The sequence below is a fragment of the Thamnophis sirtalis genome, unplaced genomic scaffold, assembly GCF_051295495.1.
Source record: "Thamnophis sirtalis isolate CommonGarterSnake01/CBP01778 unplaced genomic scaffold, rThaSir2_p1.2 scaffold_13, whole genome shotgun sequence".
NCBI classification, from domain to species: Eukaryota; Metazoa; Chordata; class Lepidosauria; order Squamata; family Natricidae; genus Thamnophis; species Thamnophis sirtalis.
In genome coordinates, this window is record NW_028261393.1 from 29669223 (window position 1) to 29695950 (window position 26728).

General features: G+C 46.1%; 1 protein-coding gene across 1 annotated transcript; it reads left to right on the forward strand.

The window, feature by feature from the left end:
- The first annotated feature begins 10809 nt into the window (after positions 1-10809).
- ZBTB8B (zinc finger and BTB domain containing 8B) lies at positions 10810-23452 on the forward strand. The gene is made up of 3 exons (XM_014057683.2): positions 10810-13559; positions 17687-17865; positions 19102-23452. The coding sequence occupies exons 1-3, from the start codon at positions 12611-12613 to the stop codon at positions 19402-19404; spliced, it is 1431 nt and encodes a 476-aa protein (XP_013913158.1). The 5' UTR covers positions 10810-12610; the 3' UTR covers positions 19405-23452.
- Positions 23453-26728: the final 3276 nt, after the last annotated feature.

Below are 26728 nucleotides of genomic sequence, written 5' to 3' on the forward strand. Positions count from 1 at the left end.
ACGGACTCCACGGAACACAGTCCAAGACACTGGTACCCCGCCAGGAACCTAAAAACGAAGTCCTGTACTGCGGGGACCGGGGTCGCCAAGGGCTGGAATCTTGGTGAAGCACTCCTCGCAGACCTGGCCCATTGGCACTGGACACATGACGCCACGCACTTCCGCATGTCATTTCTTAAATGGGGCCACCAAAACTGACGGGATGCCAGGCGCAATGTCCGGAAAAAACCCCAATGTCTCGATGCAGAAGTGCCATGAACCTGAGAGAGCACCCATCTACGGATGTGCCCAGCGGAAACATAGAGCCGGCTCCGATACTTCAAAAGATCCCCTTTCAAAGTCCACGGGGAAGCCGGCCCTACTTCCGCCTTTCGTCGCTCCACCCATTTGTCATCCAGCTGCGCATCCCGTATCAGAGACTGTATGCTCACGGGATGATAAACTGCAGTGCAGGATGCAACAGGTAGAACAGTCCGAGGTGGAAGCGAGTTCGCAGGGTCAAAGTTCTCTGATTTCCTAGGCAGGGTATCCGCCCTGGGATTACCCACCCCACGAATGCACACTACATTGTGCGAACGGAGTATCACAGCCGCACAAACGTGCCGATTGTCTGACACGATAGTTTGTTGCTGAGGGACGGCCGCAGTCCACGCAACCCTTCTATTCTTCTTGGGGCAACTCCCCGCCAGGGGTCCAAGATCCCCACAATAGAAGCACAATCCCTCAGCATGTCGTCTGTCCATCTCTGTACATGACACTCGAGGTCTGACAGCACCCAACTCCATGGGCTCCTCCCAGTCCACTGCAGTCTCTTGCTGAACCGGCATGCTGGTGGTCTCCTGGAATGCACAGCGAGGCCTTCGCCTCTGCAGCTGGGCGTCTATCCGGAGGCACAAGTGGACCAATGCATCGAATGTCGGTGGCCTGTCCACCCTCGCCAGTTCATCTGGCAAGGCATCAGACAATCCATCTTGGAAAGTGTCCATCAGAGCTGGTTCATTCCACGTTGAAGCCTGGCTACGCAGCCTGAATTCACTGACATAGTCTTGCAATGAACCACTCCCCTGCTGCAGTGACTTCAGACGTCTTGTTGATGTTTCCCCCTTAATGGGATCCTCAAACATACGTTTAAAGTATTGACAAAAACCCTGGAAGTCATCTAACAAAGGGCTCGGCTGAGTTAGCAAGGGGGTAGCCCAACGGACAGCTGTGCCTGAGAGCAAACTGATAATAAAACCCACCTTCGTCCGGTCAGGGGGAAAGTCCTCTGCTCTCAAACTCAGGAACAGCTGGCATTGTCCCAGAAATGCGGCAAACATGGCCTGACTCCCATCAAATTTATCTGGCATGGCTACTGGGCACTTCCTCCTTGGCTGGGGGGGTGGGCGGTTTACAGCTCTCTGCAGCTGAGCAATTTGGTCAGCCAATACAGCTATCTGCTGAGTCAGTCTGGCATTTTCAGCAAGTAATTGCTCCATAATTAATTAAATGGAGGTTTGTCGGGCAGAAGTCAATCTGTTCTGACCCCCCTCTTCGCTCGTTCACAAACGACAGTCAGACAGAACTTCAAAGGAAATATCTTTATCAGTCCTGGCTCAAGCTGGCTGCGAGCCCAAAATTAAACGTAGATAGTCTCTGGCAAAAAGTTACAATGCAAAAACAAAAAGCTCTTACAGCAAACCAGGTTTACAGAAAGCAAATCACTTATCCAAGTGCCTCTTTGAATCAGGTTTTGTCAGCCTCTGCTTTGCTACTTCTTCGGCTGCCATTGAAATGGGGAGGGGGGGCGGTCTTCATGCAATTAATTAAAGAGGTGTTACATGACCATCTTTACAAAGGCGTTATCGTATATTTAGATGATATCCTTATTTACACGGAAACATGTGAGGAACACGTAAAGCTGGTTCGTACCGTGCTGAAGAAACTTCGGGCCGCGGAGCTTTACGCCAAATTGTCCAAATGTGAATTCCATCAAGAGAAGGTTGACTACCTGGGCTATCGTATCTCACACACAGGTGTTGAGATGGATCCCACTAAAGTCGAAGCGGTCACTGAGTGGGAGGCCCCTCGTACACACAGGCAATTGCAAAAAGTTTTGGGGTTTGCCAATTTCTATCGCCAGTTCATCCGCTCTTTTGCTAAGATAGCTCTTCCCATAACTAACCTTTGGAAGTCCAAAGGTGGGGTGAAACCCAAGCCTAGCAAGCCGTTGGATTGGACCATGGAATGTCAAGCTGCCTTTGAGAAGTTAAAACGGCTTTTTGCCGAGGAACCTGTCCTCAAACACCCAGATATGGACACGCGTTTTGTGGTTCAAGCTGACGCCAGCGACATGGCAGTGGGGGCCGTATTGCTTCAGGCCAACAATCAAGGTAACTTACAACCCTGCGCATACACCTCTCGCAAGCTGACTGACACTGAGAGATGTTGGGCCATTTGGGAGAAGGAGGCGTTTGCTGTTCATTGGGCTTTAACCACTTGGTGCCATTTTCTAGAAGGTGCCAAACACCTTCTAGATATACATTCCAGGGGGGAAGAATTTTATGGCTGACGCTTTATCCCGGCTTCCTCAGTACAACTGTTCTAAACTCAGCGTGGTCCAGCCTCTTTCCCACGACGAGCCTAGCTGCTCCAGTTGTTACTAGGAATCAGGCACGCTCTAAAGTGGAGGTGTCCCAGGACTTTCTTTCCGATCTCAAGAAAGCCCTCCCTGATGATGATTGGTTCCAGCAGCACGTGACTGAATGTACTATGAGGGATGAGTTGCCCTGGATTGGGGCAAAGCTTTACGTTCCTGCGTCTCTTTGATTAATTGTTCTTCAGCGTGCTCATGATTCCCGAATGGCAGGACATTTTGGTTTCGTTAAAACGCTCCATCTTGTCAAAAGACAGTTTTGGTGGCCTTCTTTGAAAAAGGATATTGAACGTTATGTTGCCAGTTGTCCCGTTTGTGCTGCTGCTAAACGCCCACCGGGGAAACCGCAAGGACTGCTCCAGGCTGTGGCCCGCCCTGTTGCCTCTTGGAAGGAGATCTCTATGGACTTCATCGTCGAACTTCCTGAGAGTCAGAGTCACACTGTTATCTGGGTTGTTACTGACTTGTTCTCCAAGCAAGTCCATTTCATCCCTTGTTCCAAGATTCCTTCTGCTAAGACTCTTGCTAAGATGTTCATCTCCCACATTTACCATTTACATAGGGTGCCCAACCGTATCATTTCGGATAGAGGTGTGAAGTTCACCTCCATTTTCTGGAAGGAGTTTCTGAAGCGGATTGGCTCCGCCCAGGGCTTAAGCTCCGTCCACCACCCTCAGACTAATGGGGCTTGTGAGAGGACTAATTCTGTACTGGAACAATATTTACATTGTTTCATCAACTACCAGCAAGATGATTGGGTGGATTTGTTGCCGTACGCGGAGGTGGCTTATAATAATTCTGTGCATAGCAGCACTGGGTTCACCCCTTTCCGTGTGGTGTTTGGCCAGGACTTTGTGCCCATTACTGAGGTTCCTCATGAGCAGCTCCAAGTATCATCTCTGTCCGAGTGGAGTGATTGCCTTCGGCGCGTTTGGCCTTTAGCTCTCTGCACTTTGGACGCTGCGCATCGCACCCATAAGAAACAGGCTGATAAGAAGCGGACTAAGCCGATTGATTACAAAGTTGGTAATCAAGTTTATTTGTCCACCTAGTTTCTTCAGACTACACAAAAGTCGAAGAAGTTGGGGCCTAAATATGTTGGCCCATTTCCCATTGTCAAGATCATCAATCCTGTTTCTGTTCGCCTGCAGCTGCCTAAGCACCTCAACCGGGTTTACCCGGTTTTTCATGTTAACCTCATAAAGCCTGTCTGCACTTCGTCCTTGCGTCCGCCTGCTCCTCCACCTCCCGCTCCGCTTATGATCGACAGTGAACAACATTTCGAGGTTTGCGAGATTTTGGACTCTCGTAAACGCCGGAATCGTGTCCAGTACCTGGTGGCTTGGAAGCATTTTCCCCCCCTCTCACGCAGAATGGGTGGATGGGTCCCTGTTTGGGCCCCTCAGTTACTTCGCAAGTTCTATTCTGCTTATCCCGACAAGCTCTGATTTGGCTACTTTCCTGACAACATTTTTTTTCTCTTCTCTCTTTTCTCTCTCTCTTCCTCTCCTTTTTTCCCCTTTTTGTGTTTTGTTGTTTGTCTGTTTGTGTTTTGTCGTTTAAGAGCCGAGGTGGCGCAGTGGTTAAATGCAGCACTGCAGGCTACTTCAGCTGACTGCAGTTCGGCTGTTCAAACCTTACCGGCTCAGGGTTGACTCAGCCTTCCATCCTTCCGAGGTGGGTAAAATGAGGACCCGGATTGTTGTTGGGGGCAATATGCTGACTCTGTAAATTGCTTAGAGAGGGCTGAAAGCCCTATGAAGCGGTATATGTCTAACTGCTATTGCTATTGTTTCTGCAGGTCTGACCGCCTTTTTCTGGAGGAGGGCCGGATGTCAGCCTCTGCTTTGCTACTGCTTCGGCTGCCATTGAAACTGGGAGGGGGGCATAGTATTTGGGAGGGGAATCATTGTTGTGCTGGAGGAAGTTTCTAGACTCTGAACTGACCACCTTACTGCGCATGTTGAGGAGGAGTGTTTCCCGCCAAGGCCAACGGTCCAGCATTCCATCCTGGTGATGCCTTTTGAAGTTATCTCACACCTGACATTTGGGAGAATTATGATTGGACTGTGCACGGGGATGCCAAGGGGAGGGGAATGAATTATACATTATATTATTCGCTTTCGCGCCTAATTAACCAGGCTTAACTTAGCTTTGCATCTGTTCGTTTATAATTAGTAAAAGTACACTTGATTTCAACAAAATGGAGTCCGGTGGTTTTCTTTCCTGATTATTGAATGAAGAAAGGCTGACAGGTTTACAGAAAGCAAATCACTTATCCAAGTGCCTCTTTGAATCACGAAACTGAACTCACGAACAAACAAACAAACGACGTTTACTTCTGCAACTAAGGCGTGGCACCATCCATCTTTTATCTGCAGAAGACGACCCTAATGAGCAACAGCTGCTCATTATTCCTGCATCCCGAAACAACTCACAGCAAGCTTCTGCTGAGTCACTACAAGAACCTAAGTATGTAGACAGGTGAAAATTAAAATGATAGCTTGCTTGCTCTGTACTAACATCCTAATTGAAACCTTCAGTTTATTTACAGTTTTATTTTTCATTACCTAACAGTTAAGTAATAGTAGAAGGAAATCTTGTATTAAATGGAAACCATTCCTGTAATACACAGGTATCAGCTTATTTCTGACAAATGGTAAATCTAGTAAAAAAAATTTTTTTAAAGAACAGTCCTTCTATAGAAGGATTACTCCAGACATCTATCAACTCTCATTTCATTCCTGGGATTATTAAAATGGGAATTTGATCCCTGGATTCTCTCTGAAATGTGTGTGACTGCCAGTATTTGCAATACAGGACTGTGTTTGCCATATAAGATTATAAACTTGTTCAAGCACCTTCCAAATATGGGATTACTAGGTTTCCATACATACATAGATTTCTCCTGGCCATGTCCTTAAATTTCTGGGTAACAGAACAGCCAAGACAAATAATGCTTCAACCTTTAAAGGTTTAACAATGCCCTGGCTTATGCCATTTTCCTTTTAAGTTCTTGCTCTTGTCAGGCTGGCTTGTGGCAGGGCAAGGATGATGTTTGCTGACCTATTGATTGGCCGAAATATTGATGGTGCAGACCTGGCTGCAGCATCCACATTTTAGCTGATCATCTCCTGGCTGGAGATGGGGCAGGGTCAAGACTCTGGGGCAAATGGGTTGGGAGTAGAAGTGGCCTGTGGTGTTGAATGAGGCGCTGGCAAAGAGCAGCATGGTGCAGCCACAGGGTCGCAAGGCTGATGCCAGTTCAGGCCTTCTTTGATTTGGAGAAGAGACTTGATTGTCCCCATGCCCTGGGACAACAAGCAGCGACTTTGGGTTTTTAATTTAGGACAAATGGCTCTTCCCTCGAGGCCTTCCTTGGCAAGATGGCTTAATAATGCTGACCTCATTTACTAAACAGCTGAAACAATGAACAAGACTGATTTGCAGCTGTAACATTCCTTATTATTGTCCTGAAAACCTTGGTCCCTTTACAGATTATAAACAAGAGTAGCTTGGAAACAGCTGTTGGGGGTAGTAGCTGGAAGGCCCAGCTGGGAAGGCCTCCTGCTGCGGCTGCAGCTTCTTGGATCCCACCTGAGCTCTTTGGCAGGGACCCTCAATCCCCCTCCCCCCAAAATGTGCCTTTGAACAAAGAGGCTCAGCTACAAAAGGTGGTCAAAGATATCGATTGCGAGGTTACCATCCCAGAGGGCTGTGCCCTGGATACTCAGAGCAGGCTCTTCCATAATTCCACTTGGGGAAAAGGAACAATTATTGGGAAAATAATGGTATTCCAGAAGAAGGGAGGGGGGCCCTTTTAAGCATGTCTGTTGATACACGGATACTTTCACCTCTTCCTGGAATAACTGGATGGGCAGCTGCATTGAAGCTGACTTTCGCGCATTGCTGATTGGAAGCAGATGGTGTGAATCCATGGGATACTTCACTGGCCCAGCGTATTTGGGGGTGGGGAGGCATTAGCCATCCCTGAAGCCCCAGAAAGGCCTTAATCAGGCAAGCAAAGATCTGACACAAAATGGCACAAGGAGCAGCAACCAGACAGGTAGAGGAGGCTTCACAAAGCTGGTGTGTCTCCTTTCTCTTGCAAACCAAGACCCACAAGCAATAATTAATAGTGGACTATCCTGCCTCCATCCATGACTAGTAGAAGCAGCCAAGCCACAATTAAAAACAAAAGTACAGTTGGGATTTTGCCAATCAACTGAACTGTTGCACACAAGTGACAATTCAAGAGACAATGTAAGGAGAAACTCAATAGTGAGAACAGCTTGCCTTCAGAAGTTGTGGGTGCCTCCTCACTGGAGGCATTTAAGAGGAGACTGGACAACTACTTGTGAGGAATGGTATGGTCTCTTGCTTGAGCAGAGGATTGGACTAGAAGACCTCCAAGGTCCCTCCCAGCTCTATTCTGGTTTTGTTTGGTCGGTTGATTGAAGGCTTGAAGGAAAAGCACAGCATGGAAGAGAAGAGGCCTGGAACCAACTGCTCTTGGGGGACCCTGTTGGAATTGTGGTATAATTCCAGCCCCCAAGGCCTTGTGGGGCTTCACAAACGCCCAATTCACATTCATTTGGAGTCATTTCAGGAAGAGCTGAGTAGGAGAGCATCTTGTGGGAGAAGAGGCTGGATAGGTAGAATAGGGATTAAATATGTGTTTATGTTTTGCTTTACCTACCAGGGATGCCTGCGGGGGTGGTCAAGAAAAGCCCAGATGGTGCCTGTGGTGGTGCAATTAAATCTCTGGCATTTTACAGATGGAGATTTTAATTGCCCCATTCTGGGTCAATTTTTACTTTTTCAATTGCACTTTAAGGACATCCCTGCATCCCACCTACCCCTTTCCTCTGACAATACCAGGTACTTTTTACTGATGGCAAATATTTTGGGCTTGGCATGTCAAAAATTCAGAAAATGCCAAATTCAGCTCTGCTCATATGTCACTGCCTCCCCAACAAAAGAGACACAATCCTTTACATATTCATTTATTTAAAAAATACAGTTAAATAAGATGTGTTGCTATGCATTACATTAAAAAATCAAATAATTACAGAAATGAAATTAAATAAAATACAAGTAAAACAAACTCATTTTGCAGGGTCTGCTTAAAAGCACAGCTCTCTTGTGTGATTTCCCGAGGGTCCGGAGCCTCAAGGATTTATGTGACACAATGGCAACCCGAGTTGGATTCAGAAAAAAACACCCAAAACAGGTAGGGAAGCTGTCTTCCTTTTCTGGTGCTAAGTCATTGTGCATGTGATGGCCACACTAGTGAGCACCCACACACACACCCAGACCAAGGGCCTGATGCTGTGGGAGAAATGAGGCCTGGATTCTTCTAGATGATTCCCCCAAGGTCTGGATTGAGCAGAGCTGGATGTGGGAGATCTGCCAAAGCCACTAAGACTGTTCCCAGTAAGAAGCTCAGGTCGAAAAGAAGTCAAATCAAACATATTACTGGATCATCAGCTGAACAGAATTCCTGCAGCCAACAGTTCTGCACTTTTGGGTTTGAAGATGTAGTGGAGTTGGAGAAATGAAAATAGAAAGATCAGGAATTGATCTGAAATTAAGAATATGGCAAAAATGCTTCTTATAGATCATTAGTATTTCTTATACAGTAATTAACACACTCTGATGCTAAGGAGTTAGACATTCTTCTCCCCCGCCCAACCTGAAAATAACTCTGTTCCAACTGCCACCTGGGCATGGCAAGTGTATGACTCGTCCCGCCTGGGGGCTGGGAGTTTGGAGAGGAGCCTGAGGGAGAGAAGGGGCTAGGTCAGGAGAGGCTTCTGTGGGGCAAGCCTGAGGAAAGAAGGGAAGAGGAGAGGCCGATCGTAACTACTCAATTTTCAATTTGTGTCGATTTATCAAGCCCGATCACATAGTTTCGAAGCGGAGAACGGGAATTCAGCTAGTAATCAATATGTGAAGTTAAGGGAATGAGATAAAAGGAAAGGGGGTGGAAACTAGTTATGCAAAATCAGGCACTATAAAAAAGGCCTTCTCAACTGGGGCCCCCAGATTACCAGGCTCATGTTGATTTAGGATGATGGCAGTGGTAGTCCAACACATCCTGAGTCTGGCAGGTAGTGAGGAGATAAAATTAGTGGACCAGTGAAATGCTGTGAATATAATTTACTTGGACTTCAGCAAGGCATTTAATAAAATGGACCACAAGCTACAACTTGATAAACTAGAAAAATGTGGGACAGCATCACCACCAGATGGATTTGTAATTGGCTGATCAACCGTACTCAATATGTAATTCTTAATTGAACTGCACCTATATGGAGGGAAGTAGGCAGTTGGGTACCCCCAGGCTCTGTCTTAGGCCCACTACTCTTCACTATCTTAATCAATGATTTAGATGAAGGGATAGATGGGGAACTCATCAAATTTGCAGATGACACTAAACAGGAATAATAGCCAACATTCCAGAAGATAGGCTCAAGATGCAGAAGGATCTTAACAGACTTGAACACTGGGCCACATCTAACAAAATGAAATTCAATCTGGAGAAAAGTAAGGTTTAACAGGGAAGAAAAACCAAATGTAGAGGTACAGATTAGGTGAAACTCAGCTCAAAAGTAGTAACTGCAAGAGGGATCTTGGAGTCCTAGTGGACATTCACTTAAATATGAGCCCGCAGTGTGCTTCAACTGCCAAAGAAAGAAGTCCTAGACTGCATTATCAGAGGGATAGAATCAAGATAACTTGAGATGTTAATACCACTTTAGAACAACTTAGTAAGAACACGCTTGGAATATTGCATGCAGTTTGGACTATATGATATCAAAAGATGTTGAGACTCTGGAGAGAGTGCAGAGAAGAACAACAAAGATGATTCGGGGACTGGAGGCTAAAACGTGAAGAACAGTTGCAGGAATTGGGTATGTCTAGTTAGGGAAAAGAAGGACAAGGAGAGACATGATAGCAGTCTTCCAATATTTGAGGGGCTGCCACAGAAAAGAGGGGGTCAATATATTCTCCAAAGCACCAGAAGGCAGGACAAAAAGTAATGTGTGGAAGATGATCCAATCTAAAACTAAGTAGACATTTCCTGACTAATCAGCGTAACAGCTTGCCTTTAGAAGTTTTGGGTGCTCCATTACTGGAGATTTTTAAGAAGAGATTGGACAATCGTTTGTCTGAAATGGTAAAGGTTACAGGAAGATTCCCTTGCACCATTTAATGTAACAACTATGGCTAAAAAAAGATTGTAAAATAGTGCATGACTCACTGAACAACCGCCTTACTTAGAGCCACCCAAAATAGCTCTGCAGCAAGATCCTACTTAGACTTAGGTCAGTGTTTCTCAATCTCAGCAGCTTTAAGATGGGAGGACTTCAACTGCCAGAATTCTCCAGCCAGCAGAGATGGTTTGCAGAGCTGGCTGGAGAATTCTGGGAGTTGAAGTCCACAAGGTTGCCAAGTTTGAAAACCTACAGCCTAATGTGCAAAAGGAGTCTCCTCTTTGGCTGATGCAAGAAGCATCCCCGTTTAAGCCGCGGTTTCCGAACTTCAGCAACTTTTAAGATACGCGGACTTCAATTCCCAGGTTCCCCAGCCAGCCTGATGCCTTGAAGGCCACACATCTTACATTTGCTGAGCCGCACTGACTACTGCGAGGAAGGCGGAGTCGCTGGATGGACCCCCGGGACGCACGGCTGGCTCTCTTCTGCGAAGACTCCCCTCTTCCCTTGACTCCCCCTCCTCTCCTCCTCCTCAAAGACCGCCCGCCACCCTTTCTCCCCCCACCTCCAGCCCCGGCCGAGAAGACTGCAAATCCCGGCAACCCCCAAGAAGCCGGGGGCTCCGGGGGGCGATTGGCGCCGAGCAGGGTGGGTGGCCCCTGCAATCGGGCGGGCTGCCGGTGCCCTGCCTGTGGCTCGGAGCGCGCGCGCGCGGCCGCGTGGAGGGGAGCGGAGGAGGCAGGCAGCAGCCGCGGCGGGCGAGTCAAGGCAGGTGAGTCTGCGCTGCTTGGCCGGCGGGGCGGCTCCCGCTCTCCCTCCAAAGGCTGCCGGGGCGGGGTGACCCCACCTCCAAGCCGGCCTCCCTCCGGCGCTTGCGGGCGCTGCATCGCTGGGACGGCGGAGGGTCGGACTAGAAGACCTCCGGGGACCCGCGCTGCGCCTGGCGAGGGGGCAGCGCCGAAGGAAGGCAGCGGGAGGGGCTGCTGGGCGCGGAGGGGCCCGTCTGTCTCCCGGCAGGTCCGCGAGGGACGCCTTGGATGGGCACGGAGGGAGAGAGGGAACCGGCTCTTTGGCTTCGGCCCCGCCGCGCTCCTGCCCGCTTCGTTGCAGGCCGGGCTGGAGGGTCCCCTGGCTGCCTTCCCGCCCACCGGGGCCGAAAACCCCCCACCCCCGCGTGGCTTAGCCCGCGGATGATCAGCGCCGGGCAGAAGCGAGGCTGCGATCCACTGCGAAGCCCTGCGGGGCTTGGCTTTCAAGAATGCTCCGCCAGCACCAAGGAGCCTGAGGGCTGGGCTGGGCTGGGCTTCGGTCCGAATATAGGTTTATTGAAGAAACCATGGTTTATTAGACAAGGGTTGAAGCAGGGGAGGCAAAAGCAGCTGCTACGGCTGCTTCCCAAGAACTTCATTCCCCTGAACTTTGTGATTTAGCCCTGACTGATCATCTCTTGTGCGGAATATCTCCCTCCTATGGTGCCACAAAGCCAAAGGAATGAAAAGGACTCAGTTCTGAATGGCTGATTTAGAGGACGGGATGGGGAGAAGCATCTGCCGTCCTGTTTTGTGCTTTAGTGAATGACTGGCCAATTTTGCCCTTTGAGAGGAAGGAGGAGGGGGGTCTGTGGGGCTCCCCTGGTCCCATTATAGCTTTTGCTTCCTACTCCAGGCAGAAGGAACCATTACCCAAGGACTTCTACCCTGGAGGAGGAAATCATCATCTGTGTGATTATAATATTACCAGCAAGGAGTGCACTTACAAAGGCTGAATGGCCTTGCCTTCCTTGCCTGCAAAACGGGGGCCCTGAGACGTTGAGGCTCAGGCCCCTTTCATCTGGTGCAGTTCTTGCAGTTGCAAACGAAGAGAAAAGTGGAAAATCTTGGCAGTTGCCTCAGTTAGGAAAAGGAACCCAGCTGGAGGAGAAAGAGCCTGCCTGCAGCTGCTTAGAGGGAGGGGGGGGATGTTCTGAAAGTGAAAATGGCTGGGAAAATCTTACAAGGATAACAGCAGAGACAAGGATGGGATTGCCAGGCTCCAGATGTTGGTGTTTGTTTTCCTTTATGGCAATGTTGGAAGTTTTAGTTCCTAAGACAGGGTCCCAGTGGAGGTTTTTGATGTATGTGTCTGTGTATAAGGGACAATCCTGCAAAATCTCCCACTTGATCTAGGAAAGAATCCCTTTGCAGGGTACCCCACAGAACAGAAGGAGAAGGCAAGTGGAAGCAGAGGCAGGGAGTGGGATCGGCATTCTTGTTCTTGCTTATTCCCCCCCCCCCAAAAAAAGCTCTAGAACTTTCTGCATCCAGTCATTGGCTTATCCAGAAATAAGCCAAAGTTTGGGTGCAGCTCACTGGGAACTCCTAAGTTAACACGCCATTCAGGTGTGATAAACCAGATTAGTATTTCTCAGCCTGGGCCATTTTGAGATGTATAAACTTCAACTCCCCAAATTCCACAGCTAGCACTCAATACTTGGGTATTCTGGGAATTGAAGTCCACGCTTCTTAAAAAGGCCATTGCTGAGAAACTCTGGATTAGAGTGCAGAGCTGAGAGAGGAAAAAGACTCTTGATGACGTAGGATTCCCACTGCGGCTTCTTCTCCATCCACAGCCCTTTGAAGCCCTCCAGGAAGGGCTGTCAAAGTTCAGGTGCAGGCTGGAGGGGGGCTCGGTCTGCCTCCGTGCCCTGGAGCTGCGTGACCTCGCTTGGTCCTCCTTTTCCTTGCAGGGCCCCCTGACTGCTCCAAGCTGCAGAGCCATGGAGATACAGTCCTACTATGCCAAACTCTTGAGCGAGCTGAACGAGCAGCGGAAGCGGGACTTCTTTTGCGACTGCAGCATCATAGTGGAAGGGAGGATTTTCAAGGCCCACAAGAACATTCTCTTTGCCAACAGCGGCTACTTCCGAGCTTTGTTGATCCACTACATTCAGGACGGTGGCCGGCACAGCACAGCTTCCCTGGACATTGTGACTTCGGAGGCCTTCTCCGTTATCCTGGACTTCCTTTATTCAGGTAAGCTGGAACTTTGTGGGGAAAATGTGATTGAGGTCATGTCCGCGGCCAGCTACTTGCAGATGACTGACGTGGTCAACTTCTGCAAGACGTACATCCGGTCATCGCTGGACATCTGCAGGAAGATCGAGCGAGAAGCTGCCTTCTACCAGGCAGACAGCGGGAGCTCTGCCAGCTCTGCCTGCCAAGGCCCATCCTGCGGTGCCAAGTCCCAATGCTCAGCCTCCACTTCCTCTCTGCAGGACAAGGATGGCGCCCCGGACTGCCCACAAGGGCCTCCCCCCTGTGGGGACTGCAGCAGCTGCCAGCGTCATCTGGATCTCCTGGCCAGGGACCCTGCTGGCTGCGAGTCTCCGGATGACACCAGCTCCTCCGCACCCAAGGTGATCGAGCCAAAGGTCGAGTTTGATGTGGACGAGGTGGAAGTTGGGGGACGGCTACAGCAGTATCCCACTCCCTTGATGATCGAGCAGATCGAAGAGGGGCTTCACGGGGGGCAGGCCATGGACTTGGCATGCAGCAGCTACCACATGAAGCAGGTTCTCGAAGCCTTGCTACGCAACAGCGCCTCCCAAAGGAAAGACGAGATGGTCCACCCTTTTGTGCGTGGCTTTGAGGGCCGGCCAGAAGATGCCGGTTTGCCCATGAGCTCCATGATGGACCTTCAGAGTGACTGGTATGGGGAGGACACAGGTAAGCGGAGTCTGATGCAGCTTCTCGCAAGGGGGTTGTTTTCTTTTCTTTTTTTTTTAATAAATGTTTTTTAATTTTAATTGAAACAAGTACAGCATCTTTCTTTACATCTGTAGAAAATGTATCAATCGATTACAGATCCTCCACGGTCAACAAACATAACTCATATTAACTTAAGCATTATTATATATCCATTTTCATTTGACTGTAATTATTATTTAAAAGTATTAATACAAGTAATAATCTTGAACAATACCTGCCCACACCAGTGGGAAAAGAAAAAATCAAAAAGAAGAGGCAAAAAAAAAAAAATAGAACAAAAAAAAGAGACAAAAACGACAAAGGACAAGGCAGGAAAAAAGAACAAAACACAGGTATCTATTATGAAAAAGAAGAAGTATATCAACTGGTTACAACATGCTTTGGTGCTTCTCTTCCATTAACTCATATTAATTCAAATATCTTAACTCAAATGTTTACCATATTAGCATCATTATACCTCCAGTTTTAATTACCTATAGTTATTTAAACATCCTTCATCCTTAGCTATGCCAAAGAATTAATCCATAACACATGCTGACATTTCATTTTCTTACTTATAAAGTCCTCTATTTACATCAAATCCTCATATCCTATTTTAGCTGAACATCCATAATATTTAGTTATATCATATAACATTTTCCCAGTATTGATTAACATTTGATTGTATGTATTTTATTTAGTTTTTATAATAGTGATAGTTATTGTAATTAATACTCTTTATGTATAATCCAAAAATGTTTTCTCATATCCAATTGTTATTTATCATATCGACTCCACATTATATACATTACTATCAATATCAATTATTATTCAGCTATATCTGTTACAAAGAGAGCAATTAGGTTTAGCTAGATTTCAATTGTATTCTTCAATCTATCAGCCAATTCCACATTATATACATTACCATCAATATCAATAATTATTCAGCTATATCTATTACAAATTAAAGTAATCAGATTTAGCTAATTTTAAGTTATATTCTTGCATCTGTCAGCCTGTGTCCCTCCAACAGCAAAATTTTCTCAATCCAATTGCCATTCGTTGAATAAATTTACCAAATGTTTTTATAAGCAAGTCCAGACAAAAATATCTCCACACCTTTTGGCTCTGAATGTCAGTGATGAAATAATAATGTTGTCCCGGGCTTGTAAAACTTTTCAAATTGACTTTAATTCTCCAGGGTGGAGTTTCCATTTGTCCTGCACTCTGTCTCTTTAAATGAATCTTCTTTATAGCTCCCCCCCTCCTTTCTTCCTCTGAGATAGACCAGACGCCATTTCTCACATTTTCCATTTGTATTTCAGGAACATTCAAACATTCAACGATCTCAGTTTTTCCTTCATATTTTAAAATCAGATGATCCAATTTTCTTTCCAATCTCTGAAAAGAGTCAAAAAGCTCTCGACATGCGGAAAAAAGAATCTGGAATGAGACTTCAGACGCCATGATGTGTCGCAGTTAGAAATTGCAAATAGAAACACGCTGGAAACTGTGCAATCTTATCTGATCGTAAACACAGCCAAGTAATAAAAATGTCAGATCGTGAAGGGCTAATTAATAGAAAGTTGACTTTACGATCCACTTAAAAAGAGTCAGTGAGGAGGGCTGCCGAAGCGTTCCTTGAAGCGTTTAAGAAATAAAGTAGCCACCAGCCATAAATCCATTAAAAAAAAGACCAATTCGCAGCTAGATTCTTCTATTTTTTGGTTTCAATTAGCTTAAGCTTTTAGTGCAGACAGTCTCTCTTGAGTAATAAAATCAGCTTACCAGATGACATCACTTCTGCCATTCTTAGGGGCAACCTGCAGTTTCAGTTAGCATGCAGCTAATCCAGAAAGGAATTGGCATGAGGAGTTAATAACCCCCCCCCCGAGACTTTGCGAGTGTCTCTGAGGTCCTGGGTCTCTCCTCACCTTCACTGTCATCTCCGGGACAGCTAGGGTCCAAAGAACCCGTCCAAAAATCCTTCAGAATAGAGGAATTTCAGGAATAGCCTGAAACTCCGTCTTCTCACTGCTAAGCCCCGCCTTCTTCCTCGCAAGGGGGTTGTTTTCTGATTCAGTGATTTCACAGAGTTTCTTGCCTGTGTGGAATTGAGGTAATGAGGTGCATCAAAATAGCTGGGCTTCCAAAGGAAGAATGAATCTTAATTCCACAATCTAAAGTTTCTGGGAAGGTGTAGAATTCAACAAGTATTTAATGAAGGTAGTCCTTCACATGCGACCATTTGTTTAATTATTTAAGTTACAACCACACTGAAAATAATGACTTGCAACCAATCCTCACACTTACGACTGTCACAGCAATCCCATGCTGATTTGATCAGTATTCAGGTGCTAGGCAACAGGCCTGTGTTTACGGCACTTGCAGTGTCCCGAGCTTGTGGGATCTCTTTGTGAGCTTCCCAGCTGGCTTCCAACAAAGTCGAGGGGAGAAGCCAGGTTTGCTTAATGTTTGCATGATTCACTTAACAACTTCAATGATTTGCTTAACAATGGAAATTCTGGTCCCAGTTGTGGATGTAAGTTGGGGGATACCTATATTAGTGTTGGGATTCTCCCTTCTGCTTCATTTTCCTTGCTCCCCTTCCCAAAGATGATGGGCAGGTTATGATGAAGGGAGAATGAAATGTCATAAAATGGAACCATTCATTCATTTATTCTGCTGTCTTTGTAACCTGCCCTAACCCACAATCTCCAATTACGATAAGTCTTGGATTTAAAAGTGCTTTCCATTGTCCGGTGAGAATGCAGAAGGCACAAAGGATGCCTTTAAATGATTCTACCCATTTCAAAGGCTCTTGCATTTAGAAAGGAGCCCTGGGCCCTTGACTTATCTGTGGGATGCACCCATAAACCACCTAGTGATGTTGTCTAACTGAGCTGTTGATGAAACTACTGGGAAACATTCCTTTGATGAAGGAATGTCCATCTTCTGGAATTCTGTAATTTACATAAATTGAAATTGGATGTTGAAGTTGTGTGCTTTTTGTTATTGACTTTGAAAGATGCTTGATTTATTTACTTATTTATTAAATTATATGCCACCCATCTCGCTATCCAAGGTGACTCTCATGTTTCCTCCCCAGAAAATAAGCCCATAATTCTCTCTGCCTGGAGGAAAGCGGTGCTGGTGCAGGAAGATCTTCTCTTGGTCTTTCCTTTGCCCTGATGTCCGTTTCCTCTTTCCTGTTTGGGGGGGGGGCAGCACCCCACCCCTGCCTGCTTTGGTATCCCACCTTGAATCAATTTCAAGCCAGTTGGGCTTCAGCTCCCAGAATCCCCCAGCATCTTTGGGAGTTGAAGTCCACACAGCTTGAAGTGGGCAGTGTTGGGAAGCACAGAATAAAAGCTGGGACCCTTAATATTAGGCTAACTGAAAAGTGGAATTAAAAATATAGGATAACTAAAAGTTACAGGTAGTCCTTGACTTATGACCACAATTGTGCACGAAATTTCTGTTGCTAAGCAAGACAGTTGTTAAGAGAGAGTGCCTCATTTTACGACTTTCCTTGTGTACGTGTGTTGCTGCAATTAGGTAGTAGGATGGTGGTTGAGTGAATCCGGCTGCCTCATTGAAGTTGATCATCAGAAGGTCGTAAAAGGGGATCACGTGGTCCCTGCAACCTTCAGAAACACATGCCAGTCGCCAAGCATCCAAAATCTGATCCCAGGATCAAGGGGATGCTACAACGGTCATAAGTGTGAAAAATGGTCATGTCACTTTTTTCAGTGTCATTATAAGCTCGAATGGTCACTAAACAAACGGTTGCAAGTCAAGGAATCCCTGCACTCAAATGTTTGTACCAGGTATATCTAAAAGGAACACGCACTGCCCCAGTGGTCCCCAACCTTTTTGCTTCCATGGATCAGTGGCAGTGGCTGCAGTAACCAGGCGGAAATGCTTTCACACATGCAGCCTAAATGCTGCAGATGCTAAAATGAAGTTTTGCCTGCCATGGCCTGGAATTCTCAACGGAATTCTCTTTCCCCTCCCAAATGGTTGCACTTGCATTTAAATCTCCTCCTTTGAAACTTGCACCCCCGTTTGAAACGGTCCCCAATGCTGTTTCCCTCCCCACAAAGGTGATGTCCTTGTGGTGCCCATCAAGTTGCACAAGTGCCCGTTTTGCCCCTACACGGCGAAGCAGAAGGGCATCCTGAAGCGCCACATCCGCTCCCACACTGGAGAGAGGCCCTACCCCTGCGAAGTCTGCGGCAAGCGCTTCACGCGCCAGGAGCACCTCCGGAGCCACGCCTTGAGTGTAAGTGTTACTTTGGCTGCACCTGCCCATCAGGGGAAGCCATGTCCCCATCGCAACGGGCAATCAACTTGTGGAAGTGGGGGAGGTTTTTGGAAAAGGACTGGGCATGACTTGGGCCAGTACAGATGAGACACAGAGTTTGGGGCATCAGCCATGTTGCTTGTCCATTGTACAAATCTATATGGCTGCCCAACTCACACCCTGGTGACCCTGGGCAGCTCACCACATTAACATACACAACCCATTCTCCCTGCCCCCCAAGGCAGCAGCAATATAATCATACCAACCCCTTGATTGCTACATCTTAATGCATCAAGGGGGGAGGGGAGCAATCGTATTTGTGGGAGTAAGATGTTCCATAAAGAAGCCCCCCCACCCCCAAGATCTTTTTGTGATCTCAGCAGATGACAGTCCCGTAATATGCCCTGCCTTCCTGTTCGGGTGGGCTGGGTGGATGGAAGAGGGGACATTATACATGATCCTTCAAACAACCTGTAAGGGTTCCAAATAGCATCCAAAATTAAATCAGAGTCCAAGGCAAAGGATTCCTCAGAGTTCCAATTTATGAAGAGAGCCACGTTGGCACATCTGGGAAAACCCAAATCTGAAAGCTCCCCAGTTTTCCTCACCGAGTTGAAAGTTCAATCTTGCTCCCACACCCACAAGTCCATCCCATGGTCCAATCTTCCACTGCCATGCTGGCAGTTCCACACATCCAGTTCCGGTCAGGTGCAGAGGCCTAGAAACAAAGGATGACTTGGCTTTTAGAAAGAATTTTTTTTAGGCTACACAATAAGTAACTCCTTACAATCCCCCCTCCTATCTTTCCTATAATAGAAAAAGAAAGATAATAGAAAGTATGGCAGGCCAAAGATCCAAAAGAAAACTGCAGGCCTGACAGCCTGGTCCCAGTCCATGCAGGGCTTTAAAAGTGGCAACCAGCATCTTAATTGGACTGGAAGCAGAGTGGCAGCCAGGGCGGCTCTTGCAAACTCTGGGCTTGTCTGGGCTGCTGCGTTCTGCCCTGATTGAAGCTTCTAAAGGGTCTTTGGGGGCAGCCCCATGTAGAGTACATTACACCAGTGCAGACAGGAGGGGACCAGGGCGTGGGTATCTGAGATGGGCATGTTGCTCCAGGAATGGGCATAACCAGTGCACAACCCAAAATTGTGCAAAGGCCCTCCTGACCTCGACTGTCCCCTGGGTTGACCATCCTGCTTGATTTTTGTTCTCCAGGTCCATCGGTCCAACAAGCCCATCATCTGCAAAGGCTGCCGGCGGACATTCACCAGCAGTCTGACTCAAGGCTTGCGTCGCTTTGGCCTGTGCGACAGTTGCACATGTGTCACCACCACTCATGAGGATTCAGTGCCCATCAACCTCAGCCTCATGGAGCCTTCTTCCGAAGGGCCAGAAAAGGGTGACCCAGACAACGACTGGCCCATCTACGTCGAATCCGGGGATGAAAACGATCCTCCTGAAGATGAGGAGGCTGACCCTGACCATAAGCAGGGCCTCCATGAAGAAGCATTGATGTAGCAGTCGAGGGAGGGAGGGTCTGGGCCACGGTTGGGAATCCCTTTTCCTTACTATGGATGGGTCGACTCATACAGTTACCCAGAATTGCATGAAGTTGGGTTCTTTTTATAGAAACAGAAATAATTCTCTTTTGGTGACCACAGATGGACTTGGTCATTCCGAAAGGTCTTTTTCAGTCGTCGTTGCTGTGCACGACATATTTGGAAAGGATTCCGCGTTCAAAAGTGGGAGCAACAGGGCTCCCAGCTGCAGTTTCGATAGGTTGGGTGCATTTTGCTGCTGGCCTCTTCTCTGCTTACTTGGTGCAGCTTCTCTTTTTCTTCCCTGCTGCTGCTGCTTTTTCCTTGAAGTACCATTTGGATCCAGAAAAGATTTTTTTTGGGGGGGGGGGACAAGCTTTCCTTCCTCCCTCCCTCCCTCCCTGGTCTGATCTTTAATTTGGAAATGTAAACTCAGGGGTTGCCACAAAGAAGAGGGAGTCAAACTATTTTCCAAGGCACCTGAGGATAGAACAAGAAGCAATGGGTGGAAACTAATCAAGGAGAGAAGCAACTTAGAACTGAGGAGAAATTTCCTGACAGAACAATTAATCAGTGGAATAACTTGCCTCCAGAAGTTGTGAATGCCCCAACACTGGAAGTCTTTAAGAAGATGTTGGATAGCCATTTGTCTGAAATGGTATAGGGTTTCTTGCCTAGGCAGGGGATTGGACTAGAAAACCTCCAAGGCCCCTTCCAACTCTGCTATTGTATTATTATTGTATAAACACGACTCTGTCCATGCAAAAACTGGAAACGTCATCACCAGTTTGATGTTTGAATTGAAGAAGAACTGCCACAACGGAATCCTAATTTTAGATATTTTTAACACCAACTTAAATGGACGCTTCGGCTCTGCCTCAAGTCAAGGGCACATAAGAAGTTTACAAATCTCTGGAGTAAGAACCTTGGGGATTGCAGTGTATTGGGCCCTGATGTGCCTCGTGCTTAAACCAAAGGGGTCCTTCTGCCTTGATCTGTGTGTCTGTGGCAGGGCTTCAGGTCTGCATCTGCTGATGGTCGAGCAGAAAATCTGAAGTTCATTTCTCAGCATCTCCAACTGAAACACCTAAGATACTTTGCTGCCTGACTGGCTCAGTATCAGTCAGTCTTCATTAATTGGACCCAAAGCCAATGGGTGCTGTGGCTGGCCCCATCCGTACAGTGCAAGCTACCACACAGGATATACTGCTTGTGGGCTCTTAAAACAATTGATGGTCCATACCTCTAGGAAGAAATACGAGAGAGAAGCCAATGGTACTCGGGAGTCAGAGCCGGGGACCGGTGGTCTCAAGTGCTGTTGAGTAGAGCTCCAGCACCTTCACTGGTGGCTGAGCTGGGACCTCCGGCAGGGCCCAGCAAAGAGCCTGGAATGAGCCTGTTGGGTCAAAGTGAATAGAACTCCACTTTGCCCTTGTGCATTCCAAAGGCAACGCTGTGAAGATTTCTGGGAATGTCCATGTTCGGCGGGACCTGGTGGGTGGGGTAAATTGGGCCCTTGAAGGATCCCCTTTCTGGTGGTAATTGTATTGTGAACACCAAGTCAGCAATGAGCCACAATTCTTCAGTTTACTGCCCTGCTTCTTTCCAGGATACGTTCCTCTTGTTGCACAGATACATGGTAATATGGGTGGATTGTGATGGTTTCTGTATTTGTATCGTCTTACAAGTTTGTCTTGTGTGTGTTCCATGTTTTAAAAAATCACAGTTTCAACTTTGCTTTACTCCCATTGATGGCCTACACTAGGGATTTGGTTACCTATAGAATGTGAAATTACTCAATTTATGTCCTCTGGTTGAATTTCTAGAGGCTATTTAAACAATCTGGGGAACTATCAAAACACATTAGATATAACAGAACAAAGTTACTAAAAGAAAAGCCAATGAAAATCAAAGTGTAAAATTGTATGTAGTGGTTTGTAGCTTCCATATTCAGAATAAACTCACCTTCTCCATCCTGGTGTCAACCTTACCAGGTAGACCAGACAGGAAAAATGTTAATTCTACTTTATTGTAAAGTTACATTCATAGAATCTTGCAAGCCTGAAGGTATAATTCTCCTGCCATCACCTTTACAGTCTGAGAGTCTAGGGAAGGTCTCTCTTTGGCCTCTTGCCCCACCCACTCTCCAGCTGCGGACTAAGCTGTCTCTTACCTGGTGGTTCTCTAGGAAGCCTCTCTCCCCGTCTCCCAAGGCATTTCTCGCATGTTAGTACACCTGCTGACCTTCCCAGTATGCTGGACTAGCTCCCACCCAGCTCTTCTGACTAGAAATTGTGGAGATTAATCTGAGCACTTGAACAGCACCAACCCAGATAGTGGGAGCAGAAAGACCTGGTTGCTAGTTCTTCCTAAGACACAGAAGTCAACATTGGCCAATCACACCCTCTCTAAAAGCTGGCTAAACAATCTGCTTACTGTTCCCTTGCTCTTAAAAATAGAATTGTTCCTCCTCTGTTTCCCAAGTGCAAATCCCCAAAATGATTATTGAAAAAGTTCAAAATAGTGCGTGTGACTACACAATCAAAGCCCCACTGCTTTGTGTAGCTGCTACTTTGTTTTATTTCCCCCCATTTTGCCTTTACCTTGTCAGGTTCCAAGGAATTGTGGTACCTGTGCATATCACAACCTGCATCCCCCCAAGTATGCTGAACTACCTCTGACCAACTCAGCATTGCAGCTGTCTAAGCTCCGCCCACTTTAGCTTATGGCCCTTCCTGGACCTGATGCTAGTATAAACCCATCTCAGTGGAGCATTATTTTTCTGCCATGGCCTCCAGATGATGATGCTGTTTCTGGCTCAGCAGTCAGAAGGTATAAATTGTCCTGGTGTAAATACTAAAGTTCTGTCCACCATCCGGGAGGCAGCCTGAAGATGCATAAAATAGATTAGGCTTTGCTCCTTGGAGGAAGTCAGGAGATGGGCAGATGAGGAATCACATGAAGCATTGAGAGAGAGTAGCAGGAGCAGCAGACATCACGATCTCCTGAAGGGTCAGGTGAAACCATTAATCCATCTGGTTTGTGGCCTTCTGCAGTGGTCAGAATGCAATATTGCAAGCTAATTCTGCCAGATGCCAGCGGTTTGATCCTAACCGGCTCAAGGTTGACTCAGCCTTCCCTCCTTCCGAAGTTTGCAAAATGAGGACCTAGATTGTTGACAGCAATAGGCTGACTAAACCATTTAGAGAGGGCTGTTAAACACTGTGAAGCAGTATATAAGTCTACAGTAAGTGCTATTGCTATTCTGGCTAGGGTAGAAAAGTCAAGGTGGGCCATGCTCAACACAAATCTGATGATTAATGGAGAGAATGCTGCAGTTTTCTTGGTGATAATGGTTTATTGTAGAGCTCTTTGCAGGTTTAAGAACTCTTTTTTGCATCAGACAATTCAATCTGGTTTCAGGAATTTTCTTGAGAGTAGAAAATGAAGCTTATTTATATAAGGGGGAAGAGGCGAGAATTCTAATCAACATTCCCATTCTGGCCAAAACTAAGTGGGTTATTTTGTTCATGCCATTTGTGTTTCATGAAATTGTATTGCCTTTGGCTTCCTTGTGAGGACACACTGCCTGCGTGTTCCCTTCATCCTTCAAATACTAAGTTCTATTATATTTCTCTGAAGCCTTTTCGTCTAATCCAAATTTGGCATTTTGATAAGCAATGCTTAAAAAGAATGGAAACAGGCTTATTCCTAATATAATTTTGATTACTTTTCTATGAGCCCAAGAAGCCGTTTGAGCTAATATAATCCAATTTCATTTTGAAACTATTTCTCTCTCTGTACTTGGAAGATGCAGTTGAGAGATTAACTGCCTTGTTTTCCTGACTGCTTATCAGCCTCAGTGGTCTCCCTGCTGGGAAGTCCCATTGACTGCAGAAGACAAATGCTTTTAAGAAGGCTTCAGCCTCTCCAAAGTTTCTTTTATTTTGTTTTCAATGAGTAGTAAGTTTTTAAACCAGAGATCTTTAAAGTGATTTTTTAAAAATAAAGCTGTTTTGCTTGGTTTCCTCTGTGACTACAAAATTTAAATCTTTATGCCATTTAATGTGGCTAAATTCTCCCTTCTGCTTTTATATCACCAGAACTTATTGAATGGAAAGTAAAGCAAGTTCCTTGAAAAGATACATTTAAAGATATCCACTCAAAACTTTCATAAATCTTGAATTCCGAGACTTCAAAGGGTAGGCAGGCTGGTGCTAAAGTTGCATTTAAATTTAGTGAAATTACATTTATTGCTTGAGGTCTCCCTCAAGTCAAGCTCACCTCATGGTGCTTCCCATGTGCACCCAAGATAGTTTTTGGTAAAAGTATCATTTTTACCGAAACTGGGTGCCTTTCCTCTTCCTGGGAAGTTTGAAATTCCCAGTTTAGGCACAACTCTGGTGGTTTCCCATTCTAAGCCGATCTGACTTTTTTAGTTAAGAGGGTCTGGGGAAGCTTGCAAATCTGTTTTTTTCGAACTGTTGTGAATGTGCTTTTAAATGAGGAATCAAAGTGTTGGGAGATGGATTCAACTAAGACATTTTTACCGACGTGCACAACTACAATAAGTGGGATTCCCCAAAAATTGTCCCAAATCCCACAAGGTTACAGGTCATGTGAAATGTCCCAAAGGTGCTTCCCCCTCCACAATTAGACTTTCTTGTTTTTTCTTTTCAAGACATTACACTTCACAAAAGAAAAAACAAAGTACAGTTGCCTCCTGGGGGGGTGGGGGCGAGGGCAGCACCTTTGGGACAACCATGACCTGGATGACTGAGAATCTCTACAGACCTCTACTCTCTGAAATGTTACAGTAGTTAAAAATAGCAAAGGCAATTTGGAGACGCAACTTAAAGACAACTTAAATCCCAGAATTCCCCAGCCAACATGCTGGTGACTCCACAAATCTTGAAGCCGTCAAGATTTAAGAAATGCAGACATAGATACCAGTAAAGGAGAATATTTGGCATAGATCTTGGTAACTAGAACATAGCATCTGATCAGAACATGGCTTGTCCTTGCTGTGGGCTGGCCCAGTGCTGCTAAAACATTTCTATAAGAGCTCTATCGTCTTTTTTCCTGAGATGCCAAGCACTTTCTCTTCTAAATGACTTTGGTGCCCAAAGATTGCCCCCTTTCGCACCAAGGAAAAAAGAACCTGGTTACCTGTCTCCTTCCCCTCCAAGATTATGAGGCAGCTTTCAATCAGCTGCTTCTTGGAATTGCTTGTGCCAATCAGTTATGTTAGATAGAATATTATTTTTATAGGACAAAATAAATAAATGCACATCAGGGGCAGAGAATTCAAGTCTGAAAAAAATTAATCTACAAGCAAGCAAAACCTGGGAAATTTGTCTGTGTGAAATAGTTCTCCAGTGCTATCCACCATTGGTCTGAGTTTGCAAGTGACCCCCTCGCGATGTTGGCTTTGTCTCAAGGCAAAAGGGTTGGAAATAAACCAAAGCAGAGAATCGACAAAGGCCACTCCTTGCCCACATTGTGTTCTTTTCTTTGCAGGATGTGGAACAAATAGGAAATGCTTTAGTAGTCTTGTTTCCACATTGGCGCACCATTAAGTCTCTGTATGTTTATATCATGTCTCTTCAGATAGCTGTAGCAGGACTTTTGGAGCTGACTGTGAACAAAATAAAGTTTTGACAACAATATGAACTTGGTGAGGCTTCTGCCAGTATCTTTTGGGGAGAGATTTTGGTAAAGATAGTCGTCACCTTACATAATTGAACCCAAAATTAAAGTTGTAAGTTGTTGTGGTCATTAAGCAGGGCACCATGTGATAGTGCCTGAATTTATGACCTTTTTTATACAGCGATCATTAAGTGAATCCATTTTCCCCAATGGGCATAAGTAAAGGCTACTTTATGGCAAAACCTGTCATAAATCATGGTCATGTGACTGAGGTGCTGCAAAATGCAATCCCGTGACTGCAGGGTGGAGGGGTTGGCCTTTGGAACCTTGAAACTGGGAGATAAATGCCTTTTGGGGAGTCTGTTGTAAGTCAAGGGCCACCTGAAACTCTTTCAATTGTGAACAGTCTTGTCATTTTGTGTGGAATTTCTGTGATTCATGACATTGCAGGAGGGGTATATTAGTCCATGGTGGCAACAAAAATCAGGAGCTGTTAACATCTTTTCAAAGTAACTAGTGACCAAGTAACCCAAGCTATATTCCATGACCCTTAGAGAACTGGGCGAGCTACAGACTTTTATTGACCAAAAATCTAGAATGAGGCTTCATTCAACTGGCCCAACCCCGAAAAGCCATCCCAGCTCCCTGGTTCTGTTCTAAGAAAAGAAAGTTGGATCCCTCCATCTGTGTGTGGACTATAGAGGGTTAAACGCTGTCTGCGTGGAAAATGCTTACCCTCTGCCATTAATAAAAAACATGCCCATGTGGCAAAAGGGAAAATTTCACAAAGCTAGACCTGCAAGAAGCATACTACCGAGTTAGGATCAAAGAGGAAATGAGTGGAAGATAGCGTTCAACTGCCCTTAGAGTGTTTCTAGTTCAGACAACTCCTATATAGACTGCAAGGAGCCCCTGAGGTCCTCATGCAGCTGATAAATGAGGTGCTGCACAAACATACAAAGGGGTGATGGTATATTTAGATGATATTTTAATCTATTCCAAAACTATAGCAATAGCAATAGCAGTAGACTTATATACCGCTTCATAGGGCTTTCAGCCCTCTCTAAACGGTTTACAGAGAGTCAGCATATTGCCCCCAACAATCTGGGTCCTCATTTTACCCACCTCGGAAGGATGGAAGGCTGAGTCAACCCTGAGCCGGTGGGATTTGAACCGCTGAACTGCTGATCTAGCAGTAGCTTGCAGTGCTGCATTTAACCACTGCGCCACCTTGGCTCCTATGGCGGAGCATGTCAGGCTGGTGCAGGCAGTACTAAAGAAACTCTGTGCTGCCCAGCTATACAATAAACTTTCTAAATGTGAGTTCCATCAAAGCAAGATTGACTACTTAGGTTACCTAATATCCCACAAAGAGATAGAAATGGATTGTACTGTCCAGTACTGTGCAGTACTGGACTGGACTCCACTCTGCACCAGGAAACAACTGCAGGGCTTTTGGGGATTCACAAACTTCTATTGGCAATTCATCCCCTTGTTTCCACAAATCACTCTCCCCGTCACAAACTTGATAAAAGCAGCCTGCCGCTCAAATGGACAATGGACTGTCAAGCAGCGTTTGAGAAACTTAAATGCCTATTTGCAGCCGAGCCACCCAGACCCAAATGCTCCTTTTGTCATCCAAGCTGATGATATAG

Bases quoted from the DNA above. Each gene is read 5' to 3' on its own strand.
- ZBTB8B (XM_014057683.2), top strand. From the start codon at position 12,611: ATGGAGATACAGTCCTACTATGCCAAACTCTTGAGCGAGCTGAACGAG. The intron at 13,560-17,686 runs GTAAGCGGAGTC...CTCCCCACAAAG, and splicing joins CTGGTATGGGGAGGACACAG to GTGATGTCCTTGTGGTGCCC. The intron at 17,866-19,101 runs GTAAGTGTTACT...TTTGTTCTCCAG, and splicing joins TCCGGAGCCACGCCTTGAGT to GTCCATCGGTCCAACAAGCC.